The sequence below is a fragment of the Necator americanus genome, chromosome IV (genome assembly GCF_031761385.1).
Source record: "Necator americanus strain Aroian chromosome IV, whole genome shotgun sequence".
NCBI classification, from domain to species: Eukaryota; Metazoa; Nematoda; class Chromadorea; order Rhabditida; family Ancylostomatidae; genus Necator; species Necator americanus.
Window position 1 is genome coordinate 5,482,890 of NC_087374.1, and position 10,168 is coordinate 5,493,057.

At 39.2% G+C, this 10,168-nt stretch overlaps 2 protein-coding genes across 4 annotated transcripts; both read left to right on the forward strand.

Annotated features, from left to right (window-relative positions):
- Nucleotides 1–1,163: 1,163 nt before the first annotated feature.
- On the forward strand, nucleotides 1,164–7,380 carry RB195_000444 (uncharacterized protein; the record flags this gene model as incomplete). Of its 2 annotated transcripts, none has more annotated exons than XM_064196795.1 (13): nucleotides 1,164–1,166; nucleotides 2,251–2,355; nucleotides 2,478–2,604; nucleotides 2,754–2,871; nucleotides 2,932–3,074; nucleotides 3,149–3,239; nucleotides 5,350–5,530; nucleotides 5,601–5,689; nucleotides 5,749–5,841; nucleotides 6,327–6,465; nucleotides 6,524–6,701; nucleotides 7,231–7,291; nucleotides 7,359–7,380. In XM_064196795.1, the coding sequence occupies 13 exons, from the start codon at nucleotides 1,164–1,166 to the stop codon at nucleotides 7,378–7,380; spliced, it is 1,350 nt and encodes a 449-aa protein (XP_064052675.1). The 2 variants fall into 2 exon arrangements, with proteins under 2 accessions (XP_064052675.1, XP_064052676.1); XM_064196794.1 differs by lacking the exon at nucleotides 1,164–1,166 and adding an exon at nucleotides 2,143–2,199.
- Nucleotides 7,381–8,604: 1,224 nt separating this feature from the next.
- On the forward strand, nucleotides 8,605–8,862 carry RB195_000445 (uncharacterized protein; the record flags this gene model as incomplete). 2 transcript variants are annotated; one of them, XM_064196796.1, is made up of 1 exon in its annotated part: nucleotides 8,605–8,862. In XM_064196796.1, one exon carries the CDS (start codon nucleotides 8,605–8,607, stop codon nucleotides 8,860–8,862), a length of 258 nt encoding a protein of 85 aa, XP_064052677.1. The 2 variants fall into 2 exon arrangements, with proteins under 2 accessions (XP_064052677.1, XP_064052678.1); XM_064196797.1 differs by having other exon boundaries at nucleotides 8,632–8,862.
- Between the last annotated feature and the right edge of the window lie 1,306 nt (nucleotides 8,863–10,168).

A 10,168-nucleotide genomic window follows, 5' to 3' on the forward strand; every position in this document is an offset into this window, starting at 1 on the left:
ACCTCTGTTCGTTCTTCTAAGCTTATCCGAATAAAAAACAGCTAACTTTTCCGAACTGAAAAACGGCTAACTTTTTCGGGTACGCGGCGACCTTGAAACAATTCTCAGAAATGTTTCACATAGCTGTGCGCTGTGCTGCCACGAAAAGTTCGGAAACCGGACATGACCTATCATTATTTTCCGAATTCGTTCTTTCTATGTGTTTTACATACTATAATCTTTTAGTCACACTGTAATCTTTCACCAGAAGTGTGAAGGCAATTTAGTTTAATATTGCAAATGACACTTTTTTTTATTCAACGTCAAAAACAAGTTCGTGATGTTTGTGTTTGCGAGAGGAGCTAAAGATTAATTTTGGTTGTTTTTTTTTGGTTTGTAATTTTATTTTATTTTGTAATCGGTTATAGAGCGAAAATCCATTGGAATACTTCCAGGGGCGTTGGTAGCTTTTTTCCGCATAAACTGTTTAATATAATACGTAATTTTTTTAAGTAGTTTAATATAACTACGTGTTAAATATACTGTATATATATTATATATTATTATGTGTAATTATATATTATATGTATGTATTATGCATATAATATTATTATTTATTAAAATTATTTATTAATTCATTATTTATTGTTATCATATATGATATTATTAGTATATTATTCTGAGTTAGGGGAGGGTGAAGGGGGATAGTGGAGGAATTTTAACCTCATTACTCCCTGCAACGGACCCTAAACCTTATGTCAATTAGAATAATTTCAAAAACTCTCCCAAATTCTATGGCATTGAACTTTTCTTCGTTGACAAAAATACAAAACTTGTTAGTGCTGTTTCTTTATATCGATATATCACATTAATGTTCGAATAGATAGATGAATTTCCAGGGGAAAAAAAAGTGGCGAAGCGAAGCGATTTCTTACGAGCCATAAGTGAACACTGATTGTTGTGTACGTGTGACATTTATCGCTCGGTGAAATTAAAACGACAAAAATGAACGAATAAAAAATGGTGAAGGTTGTGTCATTGGCGATGTGAAATCAATTAGCAGTAATCAAACCAGTTTCTTAATAATTACCGTAACGGAAGAAGTAGTGGTGAGATGTTTCGAACAGTAACCAAATTCATCACTTCGGAGCCAACCCAGCGTCTGTACGGGGGGAAAAATCGACATGGTAATTATGCGCACGTAATTAGCCTAGGTTTTATGTTTCCCTTTGAGTGAAGAGTTTAAACTTCATCGTTGATACCATGAGGAGATAGGGGTTCGACGCTATAATTTCATTTTTTTTTTCATTTTTACGACTTTCCATATCAGTTGGAACTTAAAAAATCCTGGACGTCAGGAAAATAATATGAATTATAAGAGAAATCGACGTGTAGCGCTAGTGCTAAAGAGATCTGCAGAGTTTTAAAAGAAAGGTAATGCGGTGGATCGGGAAAATAATTTTAAAAATTGCTCAATGTTTCAAAGCCAAGACCTCCTCAAACAAAAGTCCTTGTTTCTTATATTTTCTTATTTTGAGACCTACGTTGAAAAACTCAATTTTTCTAACGTTTTGCTGAAAAAAAAACTTCGAAGAAATTATATTTATGGCCTGACGAAAAAATTTCAACAATACAACAAAACAGTTCTAACAAGAGTCCTTGTTATTGTAGAATTCCCTTCATTCAACAGTAATCTTTAAAAGTCTACGGAGAAAAAAAAATTCCTGTAGAGATTTTAGGAGTTCGAATCAATCTGAACTGATAGCTTGCTGACTTCGCTACTTGCTGGCGTAATTAATATGAACTTTTAAAAATCTCGAAGAAAACTTTAGGATTGTTTATTATTGTACACTATTGTTATTATTTATTATTCTATATTTACTTATTTTATTATTATTGTAGATCATTTGGTTTTTGTTACTGTAGACTTTGTTTATTTTTTAAAGAAATATCACAGAAAATGTCGAAAAAAAGAAATAATTCCCCCACCGACTTCACAAGGTTTTCATTAATCGGTATCGGTTCGTGAAAGTGACTTGAACATTCCAAATTCCGTTTTTTTTTCTCTTCCAAATCTTTCGTCTTTGCACTTTCTATTATTTTTTTTGCTTACAAAGTTTTTTCACAAAAAAAAAACACGGCAATTCTTTGTTAAACTTTAAGATGGAAAATCTGAGAAATTCTCAGCGGTTGGACTGCTCTTTTTTTCCCGCTGTAGAGGTGAAAAAACGACCTCGTGGATTCCATAACATAATTTTTTTTTGTTTGTAGTTGATTGTGACTGCATGGAGCGTGTTCGACCCGTCGAGAAATGCGTCTCGGGTTCTACGCGTGGAAATACAAGACGTGGATGACAACATTCCACAATTTACTAAAGTCAGTTTTTTTTTCGCTTCTTTTTTACTTGTCTTTTTTCCATCTTGTCGTTTTTTTTCGACTTTTCTTTGCTTTTTTTTACTTGTCAGAGTAACTTGTCACGAAGTTCATTCGTTTCTTAGGGTGCTCCGCTGGTTTTTGTCGTTCCTCGCTCAACCAGTCGTTCGAACATCATCTTAGGAAAAGTGTACGCTGATGATCGGGACGGAACTGATCTAAACGCTATTCATTATTATTTACTGCCGAAATGTAGGTTTGCAGGGATTTTCCCCATTCGTGCAGTTAACATTCCAATGGATCCATCCACTGGAACATCCTGACACTTCACGAAAAGTATAAACTTTTCGTATACGCTTGGAAAAAAAAGTGAACGGAAAGCTGAACTGCAAACATTTCAGGCAGCACCACGGCCGAGTTCGAGAAATTCTCGGTTAACGATTACTCAGGGGAGATAACAGTTGAGGGTGGAATTATGTGGGATCGTCCAGCGCGCCTCATGCTATGTGTTTTGGCAAGGTTTCACTCCTTTTTCTCTTGCAAAAAAATGATCTATATTGCTCAATTTATTGATTACAGCTATTATCCTGAGTTAGATGTCAGTGAACTGGAATTTGACGCGAAAAATTCGAGTATGATTAGAGTGGCAGTGGTTTTTGAGACGGAAACACAGACGTTACCTCCAGCTCCACCAATTGAGAACAATACTGTGACAATTATTCGTGAGGGGTTTTTCTCGGGAAATTGTTAAAATTTACACAAGTACGAGGATTGGCGAGGTTCTTTTTTTTTGCAGAAGAGAATCTCCGTGACACTCCTATCCCCGTGACTGTTGGCAGCTCCAATCCAGCTTTTCATTTCTCATTGGATCACGTCGATTTTGAACCGTGAGTTGTTCAGAGAGTATAAACGAAGGGAAATACAAAAAATATATATATCTACTTTTATTTCACCTTTCATGTTATCGAACGGGAAGAATCAATAGGATTTACGGAAAAGAGTTCATGAACATTAAGCAAAAAAAGATCAATTGCATCGTTTTGCGGGGACCCTTCTAACTTTGACCATCGAATTTCGTCAAACTTCGTTCCCACCACCGCTCTCCGCCCCTCCATCACATCTTCATAGGAAGAAAACTTTTTATTTGGTTGCATACAAAGAAAACAAATTTCTCGCTTCCCAGCAATCTTCTCCAGATTCAGCGGATCCAGAATGCAAGGATGATTTTGCATGCATCCATTGGTGGCAGAAATAAGAAATTCATGTGCGCTACTCTACTAACAGGCCGAAAATATATAGTAGGGACTAAAAACAGAAAAAAAAACATGTTGATTCTCATTTCTGGCTGCTGTTGCGGATTCTAGACAATAAGAAGAATACTACATTTCAAATAAATTTTCTCAACGCATAAATTTGTTTCCAAGGATTGTTATTAGGGCGAGTGTAGCGCAATCGGTAAGAGATTCCGCTGTGACTGTGCGACCAATCGTTGGTTCAAAACCCCCTAGTGCCAACCATGCCTTTCGTCCCTCTGCGGTCGTCAAAGTGGTACCAGGCTTGTTTGCGAGGATAGAAACACTTTTTGGGGAGCTTTGAAACAAGGACAAAGTACTCGGCGTTGATCAATCCCCATAGGGATTCAATGGTCCTCAACGCCGTGGACATTGTCCTTTTATCCTTATATTGTCATTGCTCGCCCCTGGAAACTGGAAAATTTCGAATGACTTCCCGTTCCGATTTCCGGTCGCGTCATTCGCATTTTATTTCCGAGTAACGGGATTTACTCACGGAAAACGGAATAAGCAAACTTTCTCACAAACTCATCTGCGCGATATAGTGGATAAATAAGGGACAATTGTAAATAGACCAGAAGGAAAGCCACTTTGTTGATCACCCGTGGTTTTCGCGTTATTGATAAACTGATCCAGAATGTACTAGAATGCGAGCTTACGCTCTCTACCTTGTACTTTTTGAACTTCTTCGTGTACCTATACCAAGAATTGCGATTTTTTCGCTTTTTACGAGCTTTAAGGGGAAACGGACTAGTAGATAATCTTATAATTGCCCTCCAGTATTGAAGATGTGATGGAAATTTGTGGTTCATAGGGAACGGGACAGGAAGGAGCAATGAGAAATAAACCCGCTAGGAATTCCTTACCTTAAAATTTTAAAAATTTAGGGAAGTTCCTAAATTGTTTGTTTTAACATATTGTTTCCAAATCAACATATAGACACAAAGATTTTATACATACTGTCGAGCTCACCGCACTCACTACAGTATGCGGTTGTTTTTTTTCTTTTTCGGACACACATGAAACGATAACAGTATTTTTCTAAGAAGACAATACAGTGATTACGTCGAACAGCCTACATACAGCCTTAGATTTCTAGTCAAACCAGTTTCTGGTGATGGGATAATTCCCAATGAAACAACACGGTTCTTCTTCCCGTGGATGAAAGAACGGAATCTCAATCATCTCCAGCAGTAGGAACAGGGTTCTGTTTTTCTGTTTCCTTGTTCAAAATTGTATCCAAGAACTTTTACGTTAAGATATAATGTTTGGATGAGGAGGAAATGCTGAGAAAATACTAAAAAAATAAAACTATTCATGTGATATATTTTATATAATATATATTATAATATATATTAACGCAGTAATTATATTACATTACTACCAACATAAAACTAACACCTAACAAACAACCTAACCTAACATAAACACGAAAATAATAGATAAAAATAGATCATGAAAGAATGGAAAGTGGTAGATCATGATTTTGAGCGTTACTGCAAGTACAGTACTGTAGTACAAGAATGCTGTTCGTCCATGGATGTGCGCGTTCTCCTGGGATATGGAGGAGCGCTGCGGAAGTCCTATGGCAATGTTTTAGAAAAAATTTTAATTCTTTACAAGATCAGTTTCTTTTTTTTGCAAGATTATTTTTTTTTATTGGATATTTATTAAAATTACGTGGAGTATGTTCGTTCTTATTAAGTGCTCAAGACTCCACTGGTGTACTTCACAGCAGTACCAATACACTGGTGTTTGTGGAACCAAACACTGGTGATCTACGCGTTAATCCGGTTATCTCCGAACAACCGGAGGGCGTTTACAGCGCTTTTGTGAATATGATGTCGGCGACAACAAAAGAAGTACTACAACAATTTGTGAAGAAGGTAAAATTCACGATTCCATGGGAATTCCATGTTTTTTCTTTCTTTCTTTTTTCTAAAATATGAATTACAGTTCCATTACGTGAAAGACGACATGAAAATGCGATATATTTTCAATATGATCCCGGAAGAGTTTGCTAAAAACAGTGATGAATTTGCAAAGTGCGTTCAGTATCATTAAGAACTAACAACACCAACAAATAAGTGGTTTTTTTTTCCAGGAAATTGCAGAAAGCTCTGGACGGAGATCATCCGGAAGGAGACATGAAGGTGTACCTTTCGCATCCTAACAAAGACAAGAGGAATTCTACCTGGTATCTTGGATATAGAATACTGCTTTAAAGGCATTAAATTGACGAAGGAACCAGGAAAAACGTAAAGATCGGGTTGTGGATTACCGAAACGAGGATGGCATCGCTCATCCTCCCCCCAATCATCGTGAAAAACTGCGTGAAATCCGCTTCAGGTCCTACGTTGTGTGCTAGAACGTACCACCTTACTACACTCTACGGTCCCCTCAGCAGATTATTCATTGGTTTTACTTGGTTACAGTGCTGAGAAGACTTCATCGATTTTCGACCGCTCGCTTGTGGACGCGGCGCGTGCGCAAGGGTGGCGCGTTCCAACTGATTTTGTAGGGAAGAACGCTGTCTTTCACGCCGTTTTTTACGACAATTAGGGGAGGATGAGCGGAATGTTCCCATGATCTACAACCCGAATTCAATGTTTTTCCTAGGGTTTTTGAACTACGTTAGTTTCATGATACGTAGCCTTGAAAGAAAATAACCGTCAATTTTAGGACATCTGTGTGCTTCCATGCAACGATGAATGGTAAAGTACAAGGAGAACGCGCAGTGATGGCGGCACTATCGCAATCCACCGTCGAGAACAGTGAACTGTCGAAACTCTATCAGCTCTATAAGGTTATCAATATTGAGGTTAGTTAGCTCCAGAGTCTGAGCCAGAGTGTTACATAAATTCAAAGAGGTTCTTCAGCGTTGTGAACCTGTAGTAGCACAGTTGCGTCAATCCGCTTTTATGCTACCGACGGAAGTGGTGATGCTCATCGCAGGAGTCGCAATCCTTGTGCTGATTCTTATCGCTCTGCTAACCTACATCTGTTTCGTTAGGAGATACAAGGATCACCTTCGTGCGAAGCAGAAACCAAAGAACGGTTCGTTCTCTTCTTTTCTTCTTTTCCTACGAACTTTCTTTCCTGATGGCAACATATAGCGTGTACGAATGGTTCATAGTAGGTTCAAAACAAAATCGAGGACGGTTCAGTTTGCTTAAGCATCTGCGCGCGAAGCGGTTGGGATCGTGGCGAGACTCTTGCTACCACCATCAATCGCTGCAGTTCACGACGGTCCCACCTCGATTCCAACACCTGTCCCGACCGCACCGCTTCAAGCGCAACTGAACCATGCTTAATGTCATTTTGACCCCACTAAATGTACCGCGGCCATGACCTAATCCGAGATGCCCCAATGCATACACAAAGGAATCGAGCACTGGTACCGTGTCTTTCCCGCCAATTGATCCACAGTTGACGCAATTTGTGCTGGTAGGGTCCTAGAGGGGACCAGTGCTAACCTTTGATTTGCACGCGTCGCATCAGCTCGTTTGAAGGCGTTCACCGACGACCCCATGCTATCGATATGTAAACAACAGAGTTCGAATTCATCTCAAACTGTCAATTTCAGGAGCCGAAGTCGTTCCTTGTGTACTGGACCCATCTCCCACCTTTATCCTTCCACCGATCACGTAAGCGTTCTTCGATTTTTTGCTTCTGTAGAATCGCAGATGCGTTCCAACAATAAGACGTTTTCAGCCCGAGTCTAGGATATTATTGAAGATGGAGGACAGCAGAGTTGCATTCTGGATATCGCTAATTACTACTTCTATTCAGTCCACTTATTACCACTACTCCTTCAAGGATTTCCTATTTCAATACATATTTTAAATATCTATATTTTAATTTCGATAAAAGACAGTGATAAAATTTGAAACGTTTCCATTTCTGTAATGCAAAAGTGTGGATTTGTAAGTCTAACGTCGTATTTATCTGTGCATACTTATAAAATGTGCATCGGAAATTGTGAAAGAAATAAAATAAGTACAACAATAATTGGAACATCCATCAAACCATAATTTTTAAATAAACTACCCGCCATATTGCGCTTTGCTCAGCGATAATCATCAAAAAGCAACATGAATCAGAAAGGAATGGGATGTAGTAATTCAAACGTTCCCTTTTCTTGAAACCTCGGCACACTTCTCTCTATATTTTATTTGTCTTAAGTAAGAGTATTTCAACGCATATGGTTTCCGTTTCCACTAACTTGAACGATTATCGAAACATTGACCCAGGGTGGTGTGACAATTGACGGAATAAACGTAGGATTGCTCCAATCAACCCCTATTTAGGCCTCTGAAGACGGTGATAAAGCCGAAACTTCAGGCAAATAGTTCCATCCAAACACCTCGCAGGCACCCTATTAGAAAATATCTTGATGTAGTGTCTTTAAAGAAGTTATCTGTCGATAGCTACTGCGTCACTGACGTACAGCAGAACTCGAAGTCTTCCGGGAGTCCTGCAGTTTTTTCCGCGCAGTACACGGTTTCGCCTTACTGCCTTTTTTTTAAACAGTTCCTTTTTTCAAGATCGTGACGTGACTTTTTGTTGCTTATTTAGGAGGATTTTGGGTTCCTTATGTCAAGTATTATGTTCTCCCTCGTCTCGTTCTACTTGTGTATCTTTGCAATTAAAACATCGGCAGTTTTTTTTTCTCGCAAAATTCCCTGCAGGATGCGATATTATCTGTGTGATACTATATTATCTGAACTTTGGGGCCGTCTATACGTCTATATGACAGTTTAATAGATTTTTAGTCAAGTCTGATTGCTACTTGCTCGTGGTGGCCCTGCTTTAACTAAACACAATCAAGTGTACGCATTGGGAACGTACGAGTTATATAACGTGCACAGTAATATGGCTCAAGATTCGTATACACTGCAAAAAGTCGCATACATTGCAAAAAGGTGCCGTCGTCCTGGACATCGCCAAGGTCCATAACATGAAAGTTCAATTGCCAGAAGAGAGCATGGAATCTTTGGCAACAACCATTCGTTTCGCCGAGCACTGTCCAGTGAACTCCAACAAGCCGTCCTGCCGAAGGTTTTCCGACACCTCTGCGTTGCGTCTTGCCATTTGTTGTGTTACAGGAGACACGACATTTCATGATGACCTCAATGCGTTGATGTCTAACATACCTAGCGGGCAGGTGGTCATCGTCGGGATTGACGCAAATCCGAAGATGGAACTTGAGCAATAGTCCGATATGCTAGGAAAATGAAATTATCCAGCGAACGTGACCAGAAAACTGTAACAGACTTATGTGAACTGACGAAACTCATCGTCGCTTCCTCGTTTAAAGGCATCACCCCACGAATCTGAGGTGGTGCAAATTTTAGGTTGAGTATTCTTATATGGGATAGTAGATTATGGAGAGGAGGGTGATTCCGTCTATTTCTTCCTAATTGCCGTAAAAAACGGCCCGGAAGATGCGGCGCCGCACAAGGCTGGCGCGCTCCAGTCGAACTCCTTGTAGAAGATGGCGCGCCAGAACGCTCGAAGTCGTATCTTCCGGGTCGTTTTTTACTGCAATTAGGAAGAAATGGACGGAATCACCCCATTCTCCATAATCTGCTATTCCGTATACGAATACTCCACCTGAAATCCGTACAACCTCAGATTCGTGGAGTGATGCCTTTAAGAGAAATCATGGATGCTATTAGCTCACTTCTTTGATGCCTGAAGAGAAGCGCAAGCAGGAGATGAGAATTCTCAAACTTTAGCTTGACGACGAGGAACATTTCTCAGTCGGATATCCGAAAATCTAGAACTGTTCGAAAACTTGTAATTGACATTGACCATCGTTCAGCTCTTCTCAGCTTCAAGATACGGTTCCACAAGGGCACCTATGGAGTTCCTTTCCATCCGCGGTTAGCCTCCTATCCGCCATCGCCCCAGGTAGCCTCAAGAACAACCGGCTGTGACCCCTTAGTGAATGAGATCTGTTTTGGAAAGTCATAAAAGACTGTATAAGAAATAAAAAGAATTGCTGATGTGAGAGTATGAAAAATTTGAGCAACTCAAGAGCATAATTTTTTACCGATGATGTAAACTGTGAAAAAATACGACAATAGGTGACAATTCACTGTCGGATATGAAAGTAGTCAGCAAATTTATTCCGTTTTTCGGGAGTTTTCTTGTTTTGTTTATTTCGTTAATAATAATACAATTAGTAGTTAATTAAGCTAGTTACAACCTGTTAATTAGAGGTATAGTGCGTTAAAGATACAATGGTAATAGATCAGATTACAGTACTTCCAGAAATCATCGATGATTGATATGGAAAAGTATATAGGGAAAGGTTTTTACGCTCTGCTACATATTACCAAGTTCTCAACCTGTGTCTGTTGTGTTACTATCCAGAAGCGTTGGTTGTCAAGTTTGCCAATAAAAATGGGCTCCGCTCCTGTGATTTGGTGCAATTTCTCTGCTTTATAACCGTTGATAAGGACCGGAACTGCTATCTACAACAAGGGTTCTGTCACCACGGTTTTTGGAGAACATCT